General features: G+C 39.0%; 2 protein-coding genes across 16 annotated transcripts in view; one reads left to right on the top strand and one right to left on the bottom strand.

The window, feature by feature from the left end:
• Window positions 1-11,503, bottom strand: part of mtmr3 (myotubularin related protein 3) — a 138,563-nt gene extending 127,060 nt beyond the window's left edge. For 10 of the 14 annotated variants that reach the window (XR_015761266.1, XM_088000072.1, XM_088000073.1 and 7 more), the window contains exon 1: window positions 11,281-11,503. The gene's annotated coding sequence lies outside the window, so the exon portion shown is untranslated. Of the gene's footprint in view, window positions 1-10,724; window positions 10,749-10,817; window positions 10,872-11,280 lie in introns of those variants that run through there. The other 4 variants (XM_088000081.1, XM_088000074.1, XM_088000070.1 and 1 more) reach the window with 3 other exon arrangements.
• Window positions 11,504-11,736: 233 nt separating this feature from the next.
• Window positions 11,737-22,853, top strand: part of ascc2 (activating signal cointegrator 1 complex subunit 2) — a 62,194-nt gene continuing 51,077 nt past the window's right edge. Inside the window, exons 1-3 of one of the 2 annotated variants that reach the window (XM_088000083.1) lie at window positions 11,752-11,843; window positions 14,463-14,565; window positions 14,787-14,894. In XM_088000083.1, coding sequence (XP_087856209.1) covers window positions 14,811-14,894 — 84 coding nt within the window. In that variant the 5' untranslated portion in view covers window positions 11,752-11,843; window positions 14,463-14,565; window positions 14,787-14,810. Of the gene's footprint in view, window positions 11,844-14,462; window positions 14,566-14,786; window positions 14,895-22,853 lie in introns of both variants that reach the window. The other variant, XM_088000082.1, reaches the window with a different exon arrangement.

Raw genomic sequence — 22,853 nt, forward strand, 5'->3', positions numbered from 1 at the left:
ATTTCCTGAAGCTGAAATGACTGACTTCCAACCTACATTACCTGGCACATAGGAAAATAGTAGAGTTTGTCCCTGATGCACATTGATTGCAGCATTGCTAGGACTTCTTTAATCTCCATTATCTGCAGTCCTCACTTTCACCCTGCAGCATGGTGTGTGGTGCTAGAAAAGAACAGCAGGTCAGGCAGCATCCAAGAAGCAGGAAAATCAACATTCAGGCAAAAGCCCTTCATCAGTGTGTCTCCAGTGAAGCGCTGGTGTTCTGTTCTGCTTTCTACTTTTGTATCTTGGTCTGTTAAAGTGGGTGGACTACTGATTAGGCCAACACATTATCCTTGGACAGACTAAAGAGACATGCACAGAAATTCCTAGAGACACAGACCCGGCATTCGAATGGAACTCCACCCATAAACACATTGATTTGGACTCCATTTACCAGCCTCTGAGAAAAAGAACTGCAAGTGAAATCACCCACCTTAAGATACCAAGACACACAAATAGGAAAGTGGAACAGAACACCAGTGCTTCACCGGAGACTCACTGATGTTACCTAGCATGGTGATGAAATGTCTGCAAACAAACTTGCCAGCTCAGCAAGCAAACTAAATCTGTACTGGAAGAGTTTGGCTAGTAGAATGACCAGATCTGGAGCAAAGTCTTTCCTATTATTGTTGGAATTTGTCAGGCCCCATAGCTTCTGCATTATCTAATGCCTCCAACTGTTTCTCAATTACATGGAGTGATTTGGATTGGCTGAAGACAGCTATCTGTAATGTTGGGGACCACTGGACAAGGCTGAGATGCATCAGACAATCAGTATCTTTTGGCTGAAGATGGCTGCAAATGCTTCAGCCAAGTCTCTTTGCATTTTGTGTGTTGGGTTATTCCATCATTGAGGACAGATTTGTGGAGCTGCCTCCAGGGAGTTATTTAATTGTCCACCACCATTCATTACTAGATAGGGCAAGCGTGCAGAGCTTTGATCTGATCTGTTGGTTGTGGGATCACTTAGCCTGGTCTTGTGTGGCATGCAAGTAAGTCCTGTTTCAAGTTGACATTTTCTTTCAATTTATTCTTTAAATAATTGAACAAGCACTTGAAAGGGCAAAACTGCAGGGCCATGGGGACCCAGTGAGATTTCCATCAATTGGGTTACTTTGCGTAAGCAGACTTGGATGTGATGGGGTAAGTGTACTCTAGTCTAGTAATGATAATCACTAGTTTAACTGTAAGACAATAGCAAATAAAGTATTTTCTTGTACATTGCCAATATGTACTGAGGAATTTATCTACTCAGCACTTCAGGCTCTGCAATGTAATGGCAGCATCCCTAACTTGGATCTTGTGCTCCAAAAGGTAATGTTGAAATCCAGAATCCTCACCACATGTGGAACAATTTTAATTTACAACCTTGCTTCTCCTACTCAACCTTTGCTTGAAATAAGAATCAATAAGAAAATAGATTTGAAATCTACTCAATGGTGAACTTAATTTTTTTTCTAAAATACTGTATTCCATTTTCTTTAAATTACTGGAGTACCACTGATTTCTTGAACAAATGCAAACAAAATTCTAATCCATCTGCTTCAAATACACTTTAATGCCAGTCAGTTTGCAATTAAGTTACAATTCCGTCTCTCTCATCCTGATATGCAAATCCACACAAACAATACAACCGGATGTGAAAATTTAGAATTCTCTTATGCATATTTCTTGATTATGCCAGAGGTTGTTTATGTGCTAATAAATACTAAGGTACCTTCTGTAAAAAGAAATCATAACCTGGTTATTGATACTGTTTCTATACATCTTAGCATAGAAATGAAAGTGACTACGTATGAAGGTTGGCCATAAGACTGCAAAGAAGCACTGATTTTTGTACAAGTGGTCTCCCATAACACTGTGGCTCGCTTAAAATGGAGCAACAAAATGAAAAGCTTCCTTACAAAAGTAATCTATTAAATTTAGTAATCGGCTCACTTCCTCTACAACCTTTCCCAAGCACTCAGCCCCCACCATTGGTTTGTAAACTCATCAACTGTGGGATTTCAAAACTGCACGAAATGTATTCAGAGCCACTATTATACTTGAATTTTCTCTTTTAAAAATAATTTTTAATATAGTGGTGATTTACAATCCTAGGGTATATGAACCCATTCTCAATCATCAACAGCAAGCTCTGCAATGCCTTTCAAATCTCTAAACATCATTTGTTTTTCAACCAAACTATTGGTCACCAATTCTAATAGCTCCCCTGTCTTAGTGTCAGATCTTGTCATATTCTTCAGCAACCACCTTGGATGTTCATTACAACTGCCAAATTAAATACAATTTGCATTTTTGTTTTAATGTATATTAACACATCAAGATAAGTAGGACTTGAACCAGAACCACCTCACTCAGATGGGGACATTGTACTATATCTGCCCAATGAGATGATACTGATAAGATGAAAGTGGACTTTAAACAAATGTAGAGTCTATTAGTTGTTAATAAAATCGACAAAGAACTCATATGAATAAAAAACGGATGTAGTGTGACGCAGTCACATCAATTGCCAAAGCCTATGAATGACATCACAGTTCTAATCCAGCAGCAGGGAAAGGACTTTTTTTTCAAACAAATTCTTGACAAGGAGGCTATTATCTTTCAAGATATTTTCTAATTAACCAATCCAGAGATGTTATGACATACCTCTGGAGCAGGTGGGACTTGAACCTCTTTGGTTTTGGCAATCACAGTACTCCTACAGCTGAGACAAATTGAAAGGCTTACATGGATGCAAGCAGGGAAACCGAATTTCTAGTTGGATCCAGTGTCAGGATCAAGTACTTTATCCCGTGACATAGCCCATAAGGAAAGAAATGCCCGATTAATGAATGTCTGCTTTGCATAAGCATTCATGTATGAAAAGGATGCTGACTTGCTCGATTAATAAACAACCACTCCGATACCCACTGAGCATCTCTTCAGTGATTTTTCTAGTTTCAAAAAGGGCACCAAGGAATGAATGATTATTTCTATGTACCATATACAATGAATAAAAATGTAACAAAAAGAATACAATGTTATTCTGTACATAGTCAAGTAAAAGTCTATTTGATGTAAAAGTTGACCCCTATTTTAGTTCTTCACAGATAAAATGACCACCATTGCACTATACACACACACTCCCACACTCTCACATGCACCCCCTCACAGACCTAAGACACTCTACACTCACTATACACACACACTCACTATACACACACACACACAACCCCGACAAAGACCCACACACATATTTTGTGGGGTGAATTTGTACTTGCAGAGTTACATTGTACTTTGCTCAAAAACTGCATTAATTCATGTAATACTCAATCTAAAAAGTGAGATAACAAATCTAAACATCATGGCATAGACAGAACACGGGGCTAACACCTTCAACATATTGTCTAGCTATCATCCATTGTTAACAGCTAACCTGAGAATGCAACTTCTAAAAAAAGGTTTTGTGATTTACACATGAAAGAAGTGAAACTATCATGGTAGTCAAACAGATGAAAGACTCAACTGACAATCAATTTTTCAATGCATAATTTCAGTCACATCACACTGTAAAGTTTTGCTATAAATTGTGTGTTAATATTGAGCCCTCCACTATCACCTGAGGAAGGAGCAATGCTCTGAAAGCTAGTGTGCTTCCAATTAAACCTGTTGGACTATAAGCTGGTGTTGTGTGATTTTTAACTTCACAGATAATAGATCAACACTTGTGAGTCAAGGTATTATCTTGTACATAAATGTTACAAAGAAGAACTTTTTTTCATGCTATTTCATTTTTATGTTCAATTCACATAATTTGGCGTAAAAATTTAAGATGCATCTGGTCAGAATCAGGTGACAATCTCCCTTTGCGTGTAGCTCAGCTGAGCACATTTCTTCTGAAGCACTTGTAGAATAAAGTCACATACCTAGCTAAGGTTTTGAAATTTCTTCATTTTGTGTAAAAATGCCCTCCAGAAAAAAAATATACAGCAGCATTTAAACTGAAAGTTACTGAAGTTGCAGAGAAGATAACTAACTGTGTAGCAGCATGTGAACTTTGCGCGTTCCGGAGAAACTTGTGAGAGACTGGAGAAAGATATCGAACCAACCTCAGACAGTGCCAAAATGAAAGTGTACCAGAGGTAAATCTACCACGTGGCCACAATTGGAGAAAAACGTTGCTGAGTGGGTACTTGAAAATCAAAGAAGGATGGAATTTCAGACTTTTAGGCAAGTGCTGGATGGTACACAAGGTTCATGAGAAGGCATGACTTAGGGCTTTGGCAGAGAACTAAGAATGCACCAAAGCTGCTGGCTGAACTGGAAGATATATACATTTTCACCAGTTTGTATTCAGAAATCAGCAGAAGGAAGGCTTCTGCTTATGACAGAATTTTGGACTGTAGCATGAATTTCAGCCCCTCAGAAGTAGTATCCATGTAACAGTCCACCCCATAAATTTAACTTTAACATATAGTCTAAAAAATTCAACATTTACATGATTATATACGGTATTTCTCCCAACAAATGAGCATTTGTTTTGATATGTTGACAAACGTGGAATATTTACCCCTTTGGTATGGTCAAAATTAAGCACATGCAACAGAGTAACAGTGCCTTTAAAAGAACGTTGGTGTCAAAATGTATTTTCATGCCAACTGCAAAAGAACACTCTACGAAACAGTACACATCTTTTAGCTAACACAAAAGCCATTAGTGAGAAGTCTCAGGCTGAAATAATGTGAAATGATGAGATAGTTATGTGAACTTGCATCCAATAAAGTTGGACTGAATCAAACTTATTTCATTTAATTGAAAAAAATCATATCACACCAATTGAGGCTGACACAAAATTAAGGAAGAATGGACAATGTATTCATCCTCTAAGTATCTACACAATAGTCTCTAGTCTACTGCCTGCTGATATTCCCCTGAACTCTCCAAATTTGGAAAATAATGAAGTCATTAATTGACAGCTATTCTCTCACACAGCTCTTGAGCTATTCAGGATGAGTTCATTCTAACTATTTAACAAAACTGATTCTCAATAACAACTTTGTTCTTTTTCAGATTGATAAGAGTGTTCTTATTTAATTTCGAACACACTAATCCCAAAGCCAAAATTTCTAATGATTTATGCTTTCGTGACGATTTGTTTTTATTATGTGACCCTCTAACAATGAGTCCCAGCAATCTAATTGACCAAAGAATTACAGACTGATTATGTTCTCAGCCAAGACTACACAAAAGCATTTTGAGCAAAAACTCAGTTTTTGCCTTTAGCCTCAGCAACAGGATACTGATTAAGGATGATCAGCCATGATCATATTGAATGGTGGTGCAGGCTGAAGGGCAGAATGGCCTACTCCTGCACCTATTGTCTATTGTCTTTGGGCAAAGAGGCTTTGTGTTGTTCTTACCATCATAGCAGAGGACCATTAACCAACAAAGGCCAAACATTTGCATTTCTACAGTGTCTTAAGACCTTAGGTACTTTATATCTGGAGTTGTTTATCTTATTCCCTGTACAACGTACACAGTGTGAAAAGATGACTGTTATCTTGTCTGAAAATAGGTTGAGAGATTTAAAACTCAAAATAAAAGACAGAAGGAGGCAGTAGGTTATAAAAGATGGAAATGACAAAACTAAGATAATTAAAAAGGTACAAATATGAAAAAGGCATCTTCACAAGAATAAAGGATACAGGAAGTGGCTTATGGCTGGAAGTTGCAGAAAAGAGTCTGGGATGAGTACGAGTAACAATGAGGATAAGGATTTTAGTTGGTGACCCAGAGTCAAATTAGGTCAATAAAAATGAGAGAGATGGCCAATCAGGACTTAATATTGTGCAAGATATGGCCAACTGAATTTGAAATGGGACCTCATAGGTCTGCATGTGCAACACCTGGATAAATAACAGTGGCAATGGAATGAAGAAATGGCACAGAAAGAGGATAGATTTTGGGGTTGGAAGGCAAGTGAGATTTTAACTAGAAGAAAGTGAAGACTGCAGATGCTGGAGATCATAGTCAAAAACGTGTGGGGAAAAGAATAGGTCAGGCAGCACCAGGGAGCAGGAGAGACGACATTTTTGGCATAAGTCCTTCATCAGTGAGATTTCAAGTTTAGCTGCAAGTCAAATGCAAGATCAATGATTTAGATGATTAACTTAGCCTGGCAAGAGAGAAAATAGGGCAAGAAATGAGGGCTGCAGTTAATGATGAGATCCAGAACCAATGCATTTGGTTTTCCTCATTTAATTTCAGGAAAAATTGATTAACCTTGATGTCAAACTGTACAAGTGGGGTTGAATTAAGTAATACAAATCAGAGCAGGACTTATGCACGCAATGGTAAGGTCCTAGGGAATGTTGCTGAACAAAGGGATCTTGGAGTGCAGGTTCATAGCTCCTTGAAAGTAGAGGCGCAGGTAGATAGGATAGTGCAGGCAGCATTTGGTATGCTTTCCTTTATTGGTCAGAGCTTTGAGTACAGGAATTGGGAGGTCATGTTGCAGCTGTACAGGACATTGGTTAGGTCATTTTTGGAATATTGCATGCAATTCTGCTCTCCTTCCTATGCGAAGGATGTTGCCAAACTTGAAAGGGTTCAGAAAAGATTTCCAGATGTTGCCAAGGTTGGAGGATTTGAGTTATACAGAAAGGCTGAATAGGCTGGGGATGTTTTCTCTGGAGTGTTAGAGGCTGAGGGGTGACCTTATAGAGATTTATAAAATCTTGAGGGGCACGGATAGGATAAATAGACAAAATCTTTTCCCTGGTGTGGGGGAGTCCAGAACTAGAGGACATAAGTTTAGGGCGACTGGGGAAAGATATAAAAAAGGGACCCAAGGGACAACTTTTTCCACACAGAGGGTGGTATGTGCATGGAATGAGCTGCCTGAGGAAGTGGTGGAGGTGGTACAAGTACAACATTTAAAAGTCATTTGGATGGGTATATGAATAGGAAGGGTTAAGAAGGATTATGGGCCAAGTGCTGGCAGGTGAACTAGATTAATTCATGGTCAGCATGGAGGAGCTGGACTGAAGGGTCTGTTGCCGTGATGTACATCTTGAGGACTCTATGATTCTAATGGGAGAATTTGAAACACGTACAACAGTGTGCATATGGAAACTTGCCACTGTGTCCATGAATGAAGTCACTGAAAGTAGGAATGTAGACAATACAAGAGTGAGAAACAGAAACTCTTATAGAGGGATAGCTCAATGGGTTATTTGGCAGGGTGGAGGAGAAACACTATTGCTTGGATGTGTTGACAGTAAGGAATAGAATCATGCGTGAACTTCCACTGATCTGGGCAACTGACAATAGAAACTGGCATCATGATTATATCAAAATGCTGAAGAGTGGGAATTGTATTAACACACAGCAGTCAATCACATTGGAGATTTTCACAAGGGTGATTTGGATTGGTCAGGGCAGAAGCTGCCTTCAAAAGATATTTAAATTATGAGACTACATCATTTTACTATGCGTGGAGGAGAATCTGTACAAATGCATAATCATCTACTGGTATTTAAACTGTGATTACTGCAAAAATTTGCTTAATGTCGAATACTTAATGAAGTATAACGTCCAGGATATAAAAACAAATACTGAAAAAGCCAAATAAGATATTAAGACAGGCAACCAAAAGCTTGGACAAGAGTATGGTGGAAAGATGACGAGGTTTTGTGCTAGAAATTTAAAATATGGGACCTGACTAGTGCTTTCCCCCTCCCTTCCATGTGACTGCATTTTAAGGCTTGAGACTCCATGTAATTACAGAGTGAAAAGTTGGACCAAGTATGAGAGTTGTTGTTCAAAGACTGAGGAGTTGATTTTTCAGTAGATAGCAGCCTCAGTGCACACTGTCCCAAGTCTTGTTACCAAATCCCACAGTTTGGGAGGCCATGGCTTTGATATAGTTTCTAACAGTGGAATGAGGAGTGTGGACTTCTTTGAGCATTACCGAGATTAGTGAGTTAGGGAAGGTTGGGGCCCTGGAAGGAACCAATTCAAGTTTTTTTCTTTTAAAGGTGCAAACCTTTCTAGAGTTAGGCAAAGAATGTTTACATGGTTTTCTCTTGATGGCTCAGGTATTCAGCATCATCATTCACAGTATTCAACGCATCAACAATACAGATTTTGGGAGGGGATCCAGATTTAATTCTTGAAGTTACGCCAATTTGCTGATCCTTATTAGGGATCCATAGGACAACAAACTGTTTCAGCAGTCCTTGGGTCTGCAGTTTACAAAGTCAATCACAATTCCTACTTTCAGCCACTTGTAAGTGACCCATGTTGAAATACATGTGTATACAAGTATTTTGGATAGGATCAGGCTCAGTGCTAAGACACCGATGATATTACCTCGGCTCATCATGAAGAATGGATACTTGTGCATATTACAATAAAAATCAGGTATTCTTCAAACTGTAGCCAAGCAATGAACTAATAACTTGGGGGTTGTTGAGAACTGGCAGAAGAATAAAAAGACAAGGTTACAAAACTCAAAAGTGCATGTGTTTTATGTAATTAAGCAAATAAAGTTGCTTTTCCAGGGAAATAAATATTATTGAAGTCCCTACATGATCAATGACTATATCTGAGTATGCACTAAATGTCACTCCATCTGCTGAAAAACTTCACAGACTGATTATATCCATGCATTGAATCAGAAACCAATCAGAATTTTTGAAAATTCTTCAATTAAAAAATTGAAATAATTATTTAAATGACTGTCTTAAAAAACTTTGGGGGAGAAAACTAATGACAACTAAATAAGTTTCTGCAATGTCACAGGCAGGGTAACGTGTTGGATACAATTCACTTAAGGCTGATTATAATCCAAAAAGCCAAAAGTCTGATTTTGGAGTAGGAAAAGAAATCAAGGAAATAAAACATCTACATTAAACATACCAAAACCTCAAATTTTACAGAACTCATTGCCTTTGGCCATGTTTTATTGTGAAACTTCAGTTTCCTTATACTATCTTCTAAATAACTGAATCAAAACATAAATTTTCAACCTGCTGAGATGGCAACCCAACAAGGAACACAAGTTGCAAGTTTCTTACCAAATTAACTTCCCAAATCTAACTTTTCAAAGAGAATAAGATAGTTGAGTGCAAGTTACAGGGATGCAACAATAGTTGAGAAAGTTAGCAAACATGAACCGCAAAAGCAAAAGCTCCCTTGGTTACAGCATCTTCAATATCTCACTTACATGACACAGACGTTGATTCTTGAAAATACACAATGTCTAACGTGTTTTCTTTAAAATAGCTATGATTGCACAGACCTCCAGCAATTAATTTCTCTATTGCCTTTGAAGAGGGTGCTTTGCCAGCTTAAGAAATACAGCTAAGTAGCTACTCAAACAAACAATTTCAAAGAGCAGTTAAAAGTCAACCAAATTGCTCTTGATTTCCAAGTCTCTCATATATCAGACATGATAAATATGGTAGATTTCCATCTGTCAAAGCCCGCTCATGAAACAACACTATTTCACAGATTGGCACCAACTTAATTTAAAGTTCTAGATTTAATTAACCGAATTTAAAATTTTCCAGTTGCTGTGGTGTGGAACTAAACTCAACTCTGGATCACTTAATGCCTCTGGGATTAGTAGGCCAGTAACAATCTGTGACCACACCCCCTTTACAAATTAGCTTTCTACCAGAAGGAAGGGTAGGTTCTTGATATAGACTCAAAGCCGAAATAACACTTTTACCGATAGTAATGATTACACAATATTCTCATGTGCACAGGATTTAAAGAAATAAACCATTCTTCTACCACACAGATCCAAAATATGCGAATTAACCGTCACTACTTCTGCTATCTAACAAAATTAGTATTCTTCAATGCCTTTTTAGCATTTTGAAATAAACATAGGGTCAATTTTTTATCTTACATCTGTAATTAAAGTTACAGTTGATCACAAAGCATTGTAGTACAGTAACTTCTAAATAACTACATATTCCAACTTCTGAAGATCCTGGAGTTTCAATAGGTACTCATTAAAATTTTGAAACAATGTTTAAAAAAATAAAATTTTGCATATAAATTGCTGAGACCCAGGTTGTCACTATATGTCAAATAAAATGGCAATATCCATAACAAACAAGTCAATGCCATTGAGATTTCACAGGATATAAACCACATTCAACTAGCTTCCAAAAACTGAGCATGGTATCTTAAAATTTTTTTGTCGATTTGTGAGTTTTATCCTCTGAATATTGCTCGCTCCTAATATGATTTCCTTACCACTGCCTTTACAGTAAATGAATTTTGTTGTACAGCAATATATCAAGTTAGCGACAGAAATAAATGTAAAATAATAGATCAGGTCAGTTAGTGTGGCTTCTAAAACATCAGGTGACACGAGTGTTTGTTTGAAAATAACACACTGGCTTTTACTGGATTTGTAACTGTTATATATATATATATATATATATTATGTTATAAATCTCGGTACAAAAGTAACAGGTAGTTGAGAAACGTGATTCCTCAATAAATCATATGGTTCTGCAAATTGCCTATGTTTTTTTTCCATAGTAAGATCTAAACGATAACAATGACTATTGGGATGTCAAAATAATATGCTATTTAAGTAATTTTATGCTGCGGATCAACTTCATAAAAAAAATACAAGTCAACCGTTACTTAAAAATCACAATATTAGTATTTACCTGAATAAATTACCAATGTCGATACAAACATAAATCCACCCCCGAAAAATCAAATACAAAATGTACGGGAAAAAAGCAAGTTTACCCACTCACACATTGTAAAGGGAGAAATTCATAGTGCATTTGATGTTTAAAAATTCGAATAGGCAGAAAACGAACGCGAAAACCTGCCCAGATCTGTCATTACAAACGTATCAATGAATAAAAAAAACACAAATCCAGCCACGTTGGACAGTAGCGAATTGCAACTCCCTCAGCTGAGCTGCACCCACCCCCCGCGCAACTAATCATCGTTAAAGTGAGCGCAAGACATCCCATTCAATACGAGGCTGCTCTATTTAATTTAAAAGCGGTCTCCCGGTTATCAAACATTGCTGAGTATTAGCCGCGGGGAGGGGATGATCTTTCAAAAGGACAAAACCGCCAGAGCAATAATGAGACTGATACTTGAATATGAAAGGGGAAAGCTGTCCCCCAGACGATATTCGGTGCATTTCCCTGAACGCTGTCAAGATGGAGGGCGGACACCCTGAAAGCAAACAACTTGTAAACTAACCTGAGTGCCACAACAGTCGCCAGTTTCTTCTCTCCACCACTTCCAGCCAGAAACAAAATTTTAAAATATACACACTGGAGATTTTCCCTCTAGAATCACCAAACAGCAGATACCCAAAGCTGATCCTTTCTTTCTTTCACCGAAAAATGAGCATTATTATTTGTTATTATTCCTCACCACAGACATAATATTCCTGATCAGAACATGGCGGCAAGAGGGGAGGGGAACGTCGACTAAAAACACGACGTCATACGCCGGCCGGCCAGCAGCCATCATTGAGCATGCGCGTAGGGATGCCGCCGCGGGTGCCAGCACCCCCACTGGTTAGTCGCGGCAACAGCTGCGATTTGTTTTAAAATTCACCTTTAACCGAGCGACCAGGCACGCTGGCACATGCGCACTGGACTCACCCTGCGCTTTTATGAACCCACTGCCACGTCAACACAGTAGAAACGCCCTCCGAACCGGAAGTACTTGTTGGGAAGCAAGTCAGAAGTGACCCGGCGATTGTCTGGAGATTTTTGCCATCAGCCTAATGTGAAGTTGTTCCAAGGTTTTATTGTGTACGTCTCAGTTTTTGTTTGTTAATTATGGTAAAATGTGTTTTCTGCGATCGTGTATTATTTATGCATAGCAGATGAAAAGAACCGTACATATACACTGTCTATTGGGATCTTCAGTTAAATACGCAGTTGCACTTGGCATCGTGAAGCATAGGCAAAGTTGCGTAAAATATATGCACTGTAAAATATATGAGCGTGTCTTTAGGTAGATCCTCGATTCCTAATTTTAGGCAAATTGCTTAAATAATATTGCCCGTATCCAAATAAAATGTTATCGGACAAATTGAATTGCTTCACGTTCGTTTGGCAGCTGTGAGTGGATGAAATTTTACTCTTTTGGGAACTAATTCTATTAGATTAGATTCCCTACAGTATGGAAACAGGCCCTTCGGCCCAACAAGTCCCCCACCCCTACTCTCCGAAGAGTAACCCGCCCAGACCCATTCCCTACCCTATATTTACCCCTGGTTTCCAGCATCTGCAGTCATTGTTTTTACCTCGTTGATTTTAACCCTACTGCGAATCCTTTTGCAAGGATGCCTGCCTTGAAGAAGTTTTCCTCCTCTCTCTACAAGAATATGCCACTCTCTCCCCACCCCCACCCTCCTCTAGCTTATCTCTCCACGCTTCAGGCTCTCTGCCTTTATTCCTGATGAAGGGCTTTTGCCCGAAACGTCGATTTTGCCTGTCCTTGGATGCTGCCTGAATTGCTGTGCTCTTCCAGCACCACTGATCCAGAATCTGGTTTCCAGCATCTGCAGTCATTGTTTTTACCTAATGTATCGTACAGACCACTATGGGCAACTTAGCATAGCTAATTCACCAGACCTGTATATCTTTGGATTGTGGGAGGAAACCGGACCACCCGGAAGAAACCCACGCAGACTTGGGGAGAACATGCAAACTCCACACAGATGTCCGATGTAATGATTGATGCTGGCTGTAACACTTGCTGAAAAATATGGCAAGTGTTCAGTTCTTTGATACTGACCCGATACGCAATGACTTTAAAATTCAGATGTATGTAACTTAATTGAGGAAATACTATTTATGTTTCAAAATTTAAAAAAAAAGCATTAAGTTTCCAGTATATGTAATATACATTTTTAAGTATTCTGAAGGTTAACACTGAATTTGAATAATTTGAGTACTTAGCAGTTTGCCTTTTTTCAAAAGTTGTTATAGTAAAAATGATGTAAATCATCAGCACATTGGACTGTTATGTTTTAAATGTGATGTCTTTTCAGTCACCTTTGACTGAATTTATTCAAGCAAAAATAAAGCAATAAGTAGCCCTGAAGGATTGGCCAAATTGTTGCACAGTCACAATGTGCTTCTTGGTGCTTTTAGTTCATGTATGCATGAGAGAACTGTAACAATTATTATTTTCTCTGAACTTGTACAGCTCAAAATTCCTTGTCCAGATACAGTTCAAGTTTAGGAAAAATGAAATTAATCATACTACTAATTATTTTCCATAAAGATTGGAATTCAAAACTAAATCTTGTTTGGGTTTTTTCATTTTTGAAGTCGGAAACAAATTGCCTTTAGTGTGATAGTATTATTTCTATTATACATTGCTGGAAAGATAACAATAATGCTGTCTCAGTCTGCTCAGTGCATATCTGAATGGTGTGCATGAAGTTTCCTGATACTTTCTACAGATGCTGTTAAGTCGTTGCTATTAGTGCATCATTCTTGCCATATACAACTGATTTTTGTTTCACTTTTCAAGAACAGCCACCAGAGCTGAACCAGAGAGAAATTAATACTTGGGGTGAAATTCTTCCTTTTCATCAAAAATTGTGAAAGAGGTTTCCCTGAATATTCGCTCGTCTTCAGCCAGTTTGATTCACCCCTGCAATTTCAAGAAATGGCTGAAGGATACTACATAGCCTTTTAAATCAATTACACTGAAGACTTGCTTGGATGGGTGCAGCTCCAACAACACTTGAAGTTCAACACCATTCAGGATAACCAGCCCACTGGATTAGCACTGAATCCACCTTAGTTCCACCTCTAATGCATAGCGGTAATTCCTTAAGGCTCCTTTGGCAACACTTTCCAAACCTGCATTTTTTGCCACCTAATAGGACAAGGATTGCAGATGCACCAGCTACCTGCCTAGCTAGCAACACCCACATCCTGTGAATGAAAGGAAAACCAGATGGTACCCTGACTGATCATCTGATGTATGAAATCTAGCACCCACAATGCAATGTAACAATCCTTTAGTGCAGAGCTATCCAGTTACTGCAATTATTTCTGTTAGGGATCTGCAACTTTCTTAATATGAACCTAAAATAAAACTATTAGTAGCCACATGATGAAATTCATTTCTGTTGTAGAATGCTTCATTTGCATTTGACCATATTGAATTTTATGAATCCATGAAAATTGCCTCAAATAGCATATTTTACTTTTTTGCATTATAATTTGTCAGTAAAGCAATCTTTAAAACAAAGTTTATCTTAATGCATTATAGCTTAAGTTCAGCTGTTGATCCCCATGATTTTAAAATAGTTCATATTCAGAAACAATAATGATTGCAACCATAAACCATATTCCTTGAACCAAGGCATTATCTGTAACAATGGTGTACTTGTATCACTTGAATAGGTTTATTTAGAAGCTGATAATCATTGGTTGACTGTGGGAATGCAGTGATAGAGTTCCTGCCACTGGACCAAGAGGCCTGGGTTCAAGTTTCACCTGCTCCAAGGCGTGTAATACCATCTCTGAACAGGCTTATTAGACAATGCCTACATCGTTTGCAGTATATCTGTAATGATTCTCATTTGAGCAACTCTCCCAATGATATTCAGAGTGGATGTTAATGGATTTTGGCTATTTTGTAAAATTTGAATGCGTAATTTAGAAAAACAAACATTAAATGTTTTATTTAATGTACTTCAAATTGACATAGTTCCTGTTTTATTTTAGTGCCAACATTACAGGAAGCACATTATGCCACAAACTCTGCCTTTAGATCAAATACAGCTACCTGTACCGGATAAAAGAACTGGGAAAACCCAACACTTGCCAGCATTGGTGAGTTGTATGCTTAAATCCTCTTTCTAACAGTTAAGCTATTGGTAATGGCATTAGTTTTAAACTTACTCTCAAGTGATCTAACCTTGGTTTTTTTTTTAATCCAAATGGTGTGTGTTAAAATGATCCAAAAATACATGTACATTCATGAACGTCAAAGCACCAAAACTTCTCCCCATATCCGAAAGACCATAGCTGCCATATTTGCTTTGTCCATGCTTCATCTGCTGCTGAAACAATCATCCAAACCTTTTTAAACTACTCAACTGCTCTCTTGGTTGGCTTTGGATCTTTGAAATTATTTGTATACTTTAGCTCAAGTCCAGTGACCATTTTCATTGTCCGTTTCGAGTTCAGTGACTCTCTTTCAGAACTGAACTGAAGAACAGTTCTGAGAAAAATCACTGGACTTGAATCCTTAAATTTATTTTCTCCCCTCTGCTGCTAGACCAGCTCAGTTTCTCAAGCAATTTCTTTGTTTCAAATCTTCAGCACTTAGAATAATATTGCGTCGCTATTACATTATCGAGCAACTTGAACATTCTTTTGGCTAAAGAAAGCACCACTTTATCTCCTCACTCATTTTCTTCCAGTAGACTGCTGCTGAGATATTATCACTTGTGTGTGAAATATTGTCAAAATGTGAAGTCGCCAAAGCAATTGAGAATTTTTCAGCATTAAATATCTTTAACAAAAGTTCTACATTAAAATTTCTGGCTCAAAACTACCTTTCTATTGCATGAGTTTTCAATTTTCATTTAGGTCACTGATGGAAATCAACATAAAAGAAAACCATAATTTACTTAGTAGGTAGAAATCAAAAAATCGTGACTGGACAGGAGATAAATTCAGTGACCCAGATATTGCACCGTAAAGATAGTAAAACGCTAATCCTTAACTATTATTACTCTTTGAAACTGAACTGAATATTTTTTTCAAACATGCTCTCAACAATCCTTCATTCTGCCATAATGTTGCTGTTATATTCCTTGCAAATGGATTCAATTTAAAAATTACTGATTTAATCTGAGTTTAAGCTTTCTATGCTATTGTCCTTGTTATAAAAGTCTTTATTAAATGCTTTGTAAAAGTTAGGATGTCATGGTTCAGTTGTACAGTGCATTGGATGAGGCCTTCCGGAATACTGTGTACAGTTCTGGTCACCCTGCTTTAAGAAGTTTGCTTTAAATTAGAAAAGATTTGCCAGGATGTTGCTGGGATTGGAAGGTTTGCGTTATATAGATAGGCTGGGACCTGTTTTACTGGTGTGTAGGAGGTTGAGGGTGATGTTATAGAGATCTATAAAATTATAGATATGGTGGATAGCAAGGGTGGGCAAGTTCAGAAAAAGGAGGAAGATTTTAAAAGGACATAAGAGGAAACATTTTTACACAGGAGGTGGCTCATATGTAGAATGAACTGCCAGATGAAGTGGTGGATGCAGTTACAGTTACAAAATTTAAAAGCCATTCGGATAGGTAGATTAAAGGAAAGGTTTGGAGGGATATGAGCCAAACTCAGTCAAATGGGACTAGTTTGGTTTGGGAATGTGGTTGGCATGGACTAGTGGGACCACATTGTGTGACTCTGTGACACTCTGGATTTTTAACAACGGACTAACTTCATAATAATTACTAAATAGCTTTACTAATTCCAAAAAGCTGATTTTATATTTATTGACTTTCAGATATCTCAATTCTTTGTAGTTCTGTGAAATTTTTGCATAATATTAAAAAAAGTCAAATTCTACCATAATCAAATGCCAATACCTCAATCATTATTCTGCTTTCTAAAATATTAAAACATTCATTACTTCCTGGATTATAACCGATAACCATTCTTCAATGTGATTGGCTGCTAGTTTACTTGATGACATCACTATTGCTGGTTGCCTGTCATCCCCTATACTGTATATAGTGTCATAATGAAATTAAAACATCATAGAAATTTGCTTGATCTTTGTGGCAGTGTTTTTGAAGGCAGGGCGAGTGGCATCATTTCACGCTTGACTGCAAAATCCAGAGCATTATATCACTGTAGCAGCCATAGCCCACATGACTTACCCACTTTTGTGGGTTATCTGTCAATATATCTTGTGATGTGATAAATGTCATCACATATTTGGCCATGACTTATCTCCCATCTCATTCCATTCTACTAGAATGTGCCAGTAGCCAGATGAGAATTGACAAAACTCAGTTCAACTGCAACCAAGTATTTTGTGATGTATGGTGACATGTTACAAATTTGTATGTTTCTGGTTCAGAATCAATCTTTCCACCATACATTTATATAACTGTATGAAAATAAAATGTATTGTCAATCTGAATTTACACATTGAGAATCTTATAGATTTTGTACACACAATTTGCAGTTAGTTTGGTTTCCTCACATACTAAAGAACCCCTTCATTTACTATTTGAGGGAACTTAGCAAGAGAGAGTGTACTTTGTTTCTGCAGTTTACATTTAAAAGTTCTGGACAGAAAAAAGGTACTGCAAGATTATTTGAGAGTAACATTCTCTCAGAAACGCAGATTATCTGCTTTTCGTGACTTCTATCTCCAACGTGCCTCTTGTTCACTGAATCAAAAGCCCATTATTTCTCAAAAGAGTTATTAAACCAGGTTCTTAAATGCTACAAAATACCAGCCTGCAATTCCACATTGGTTGTGAACAAGGCTACTCAAACCTGTTGTTACTAAGGGATACAGGAAATGCCACTGCCATCAAAAGTAATTTTAATCTACCTGTCAATTTCATCCTTGCTGCTGCTGTAGGGTTTTAGTTGAGCTGCATTTTGGGAAAAAGAAAACTCCTCCAGAATTATTCTGGGTAATCCAAGACGGAGGATGGGAAAAATTTGTAGCTGCAATGGCTGCTCCTTTTTGAGGTATTTTAGGTGTTGGAGATGGTTTCCTCGAATTCCAGGAGCAGCAATTACTGTTTCATATGCTGTTGCAATTGTTTTAGAACTTTGGAGAAAAAAAAGTCAAACCAATGATACTTTTAAAAGGGAGCAAGACAGACAAAGGCAGCAAGCACATAGTCTGTAAGGGAGGGAAAGAGAGAAAGAAACCTACACTGCTAACTGATAAAACAGTGAATCTCCGCAGTTACTCCCTTTGCTGTATCGCTGGACATTGGAGTGTGTCTAGGAAAACTTTAACCAACAGTGAAATTCACAACTGATCTTGGAGGAACCTGTTTGGGAGAGGTTACAGCACCGAAACAGATAAGTCAGTGGTTTTAAGTGTAACCTTGCTGTAAATCTACAATAGTGAGTAGAATCTTTGATTATATGTTTTTATTGGGATCTGTCTCTTGATTAAATTTTAAAAATATAAGCCATAAATATTAAGTTAGCCTGGGCAGTGTTTTGTAGAGCAATAAGACGGTGCTATTTTCTGGGTCTTTCGATTGGAAGAAGCAAAATGGCCTTTAGTGGAGTGATATACTCTTCTTGTCGGATGTGGGAGTTTTGAGAGAGCTTACGGGTTACTGAGGATTATATCTGTAACAAATGTCATCGGTTATGAATCCTGTCAGATCAAATGGACCGGTTGCCTCTAACTGTCACTCCAGTGAGAAATTTACAAGAGCTGGGGGTGTGATGGATGGCAGTTATAGGAAGGGAGGAAAGCCGTAGATATAGTCAGGTGGATGGGTTAATTCCAAGAAAGGTAGGTAGGTAGCAGGTAGTACAGGAGTCTTCTGTGGCTATGCCCATTTTAAACAAGTATGCTGTTTTGGAAAATGTAGAGGGTGATGGATTTTTAGGGGAATGCAGCACGAGCAGCCAAGTTCCTGCTATCAATAGAGGCTCTAATGTAATGAGGGATACGTCAGATTCCAAGCGATCAATTGTGTTAGGGGACGCTCTAGTCAGAAGCACAGATAGACATTTCTATGGCCAGCAGTGAAAAATCAAAATGGTGTGTTGCCTCCCTGATGCCAGGATCAAGGATGTCTCAGAAGGTTCAGAATGTTCTCAAAGGGGAGAGGGACCAACAGGAGGGTATTAGATTAGATTACATTACAGTGTGGAAACAGGCCCTTCGGCCCAACAAGTCCACACCGACCTGCCGAAGCGTAACCCACCCATACCTCTACATTTACCCCTTACCTAACACTACGGGCAATTTAGCATGGCCAATTCACCTGACCTGCACATCTTTGGACTGTGGGAGGAAACCGGAGCACCCGGAGGAAACCCACGCAGACACGGGGAGAATGTGCAAACTCCACACAGTCAGTCGCCTGAGGTGGGAATTGAACCCGGGTCTCTGGCGCTGCGTGGCAGCAGTGCTAACCACTGTACCCCCGTGCCGCCCATGATTGTACACATTGGTACCAACAACATAGGAAGGGAAAAGGATAAGATTCTGAAGGGAGAACATAGAATGTTAGGCAGGAATTTAAAAACGAATCCTTGAGGGTAGTAATATCCGGATTATTCCCAGTGCTATGAGCTAGTGAGGGTAGGAATAGGAGGATAGAACAGATGAATGTATGGCTGAGGAGCTAGTGTATGGGAAAATGATTCACATTTTTGGATCATTGGAAGCTCTTTTGAGGTAGAAGTGACCAGTACAAGAATGATGAATTGGAAAGGGACTAATATACTGGCAGGGAGATTTGCTAGAGCTGCTTGGGAGGATTTAAACTAGTAAGGGTTGGGGGTGGTGCAGTGAAATAGTGAGAAAGGAGATCAATCATTTGAGAACAAAAGCGAGTCAAACAGGCAGGGACAAAGCAGAGAACATGGTAGGACTGATAAATTAAAGTGCATTTATTTCAATGTGAGGGGTCGAACAGGGAAGGCAGATGAACACAGGGCATGCTTAGGAACATGGGACTTGTGTTCCAGAATACAAATGCTACAGGAAGGATAGAAAGGGAGGCAAGAGAGGAGGGGGAGTTGCGTTGTTAATAAAGAGGATATTCCTGGAAATATATCCAGGGAAGTTATTTGGGTGGAACTGAGAAATAAGAAAGGGATGATCACCTCAATGGGATTGTATTATAGATCCCCCTAATAGTTAGCAGGAAATTGAGAAACTATTTTGTAAGGAGATTTCAGTGATATGTAAGAATAATTGGGTGGTTATGGTTGGGGATTTTAACTTTCCAGGCATACACTGGGACTGCCATAGTGTTAAGGGTTTGTTAAGTGTGTACAAGAACATTTTCTGATTCAGTATGTGGATGTACCTATGAGAGAAGGTGCAAAATTTGACCTACTCTCGGGAAATAAGGCAGGGCAGGTGTCAGTGGGGGAGCACTTTGGGGCCAGTGACCATGATTCTATTAGTTTTAAAATAATGATGGAAAAGGGTATACCAGATCTAGCAGTTGAAGTTCTAAATTGGAGGAAGGCTAATTTTGATGGTATTACGCAAGAACTCTCAAAAGCTGCTTGGGGGCAGATGCTCACAGGTAAAGGGACGACTGGAAAATGGGAAGCCTTCAGAAATGAGATAATGAGAGTCCAGAGACAATATATTACTTTAGGGTGAAAGGAAAGGCTTGTAGGTATAGGGAATGCTGGATGACTAGAGAAATTGAGGGTTTGGTTAAGAAAAAGAAGAAAGCATATGTCAGGTACAGACAGGATAGATCAAGTGAATCCTTAGCGTGTATAGGCAGTCAGAGTATACTCAAGAGGGAAATCAAAAAGGGGACATCCGATAGCTTCGGCATATAGGGTTAAGGAGAATCCAAAGGCTTTTTACAAATACATTAAGGGCAAAAATGTAACTAAGGAGAGAATTGGGCCCCTCAAAGATCAGCAAGGCAACCTTTGGAGCCGCAGGAGTTGGGGGAAGATACTAAATGAGTACTTTGCATCAGTGTTTACTGTGGAGAAGGACAGGGAAGATATAGACTGTATGAAAATAGATGGTGACATCTTGAAAAATACCCATATTACAGAGGAGGAAGTGCTGGATGTTTTGGAATGCATAAAGCTGAATAAATCCCCAGGAACTGATCAAATGTACCCTAGACTCTGTAGGAAGCTAGGGAAGTGATTGCTGGGTCCCTTGCTGAGATATTTGTAACATTGATAGTCACAAGTGAGGTGCCTGAGGACTGGAGTTTGGCTAACGTGGTGCCACTGTTTTAAAAAAAAAAGGCGGTAAGGACAAGCCAGGGAACGATAGACCAGTGAGCCTGAAGTTGGTGATGAGCAAGTTGTTGGAGGGAATCCTGAGAGACAGGATTTACACATTTGAAAAGGCAAGGGCTGATTAAGGATAGTCAACATGGCTTTGTGTGTAGGAAATCATGTCTCATGAACTTGATTGAGTATTTTGAGGAAGTAACAGAGATTGATGAGGGCAGAGTGGTGAACGTGACCTGTATGGACTCCAGTTAGGCATTCGACAAGGTTCCCCATGGGAGACTGGTCAGCAAGGTTAGATCTCATGGAATACAGGGAGAACTAGCCATTTGGATACGGAACTGGCTCAAAGTTTTTCAGACTGGAGGTCTGTGACCAGTGGAGTGCCACAAGGATCGGTGCTAGGTCCACTACTTTTTGTCATTTTTATACAAATGATTTTGACATGAACATAGGAGGTACAATTAGTCAGTTTGTGGATGACACCAACATTGGAGGTGAAGTGGACAGCGAAGAAGGTTACCTCAGATTACAACAGGATCTTGATCAGATGGGCCAATGGACTGAGGAGTGGCAGGTGGAGATTAATTTAGATAAATGCGAGGTGCTGCATTTTGAAAAGGCAAATCAGGGCAGGACTTATACACTTAATGGGAAGGTCCTAGGGAGTGTTGCTGAACAAAGAGACCTTGGACTGCAGGTTCATAGCTCCTTGAAAGTGGAGTCGCAAGTAGATAGGATAGCGAAGTAGACATTTGGTATGCTTTCCTTTCTTGGTCAAAGCACTGAGTACAGGAGTTGGGAGGTCATGTTGCAGCTGTACAGGATGTTGGTTAGGAGACTTTTGAAATATTGCATGCAATTCTGGTCTCCTTCCTATCTGAAGGGTGTTGTGAAGCTTGAGCGGGTTCAGAAAAGATTTGCAAGGATGTTGCCAAGGTTGGAGGATTTGAGCTACAGGGAGAGGCTGAAAAGGCTGGGGCCGTTTTTCCTTGAGCATCGAAGGCTGAGGGGGTATCCTTATGGGGGCATGGATAGGATAACTGGACTAAGTCTTTTCCCTGGGGTGGGGAGTCCAGAACTAGAGGGCATAGGTTTAGGGTGAGAGGGGAAAGATATAAAAGAGCCCTAAGGGGCAACTTCTTCACACCAGAGGGCAGTGCACATATGGATTGATCTGCCAGAAAAAATGGTGGAGGCTGGTAGAGTTGCAACATTCAAAAGGCATCTGGATAGGTATATAAATAGAAAGGGTTTGGAGGAATATGGGCCAAGTGCTGGCAAATGGGACCAGACAAGGTTGAGACATCTGGTCGGCATGGATGAGTTGGGCCGAAGGGTCTATTTCCGTGCTGTACATCTGTATGACTCTGACTGTAAGATGTAGTTGTATCCAGTCCACTGATGGAACGGTATTACATGGGTGTTGGGTGTGATAGTTAAAGTTGATTAAGAGAATGCTGGCGGTGGGAAGGTGGAGATGAGGGTAATCTTGAACAGTGATCATCTAATTGGGTAAATAGGGAAGCAAGACCAATTTCTCTGTAAATGTGAACAGGCAAGTAATATCAAACCAATTTAGCATGTCATGAGGTACATTCCATAGACAGCTGTTGAATTCAAATATAATCACTTTGGCCAATTTCCTTCAAATAATATGTTATAAATGGAAACTAGCAATAAGAGAAGACATGAAGGCATTTCCAACTTTGTCTGTTACAAATTGGCTTCTTGTTGTTCATTGGTCTGGACAGATCAGTTTATGCATGATGAGGCAAACACAGGATCTCAAATTTTGAATTTGTTTTTACTTGCCTCAAAGTATTATTGTGTTCT

Source organism: Chiloscyllium plagiosum, unplaced genomic scaffold (genome assembly GCF_037043375.1).
Source record: "Chiloscyllium plagiosum isolate Xiang-an unplaced genomic scaffold, Cpla_swu_hap1 HiC_scaffold_24, whole genome shotgun sequence".
Lineage (NCBI taxonomy): Eukaryota > Metazoa > Chordata > Chondrichthyes > Orectolobiformes > Hemiscylliidae > Chiloscyllium > Chiloscyllium plagiosum.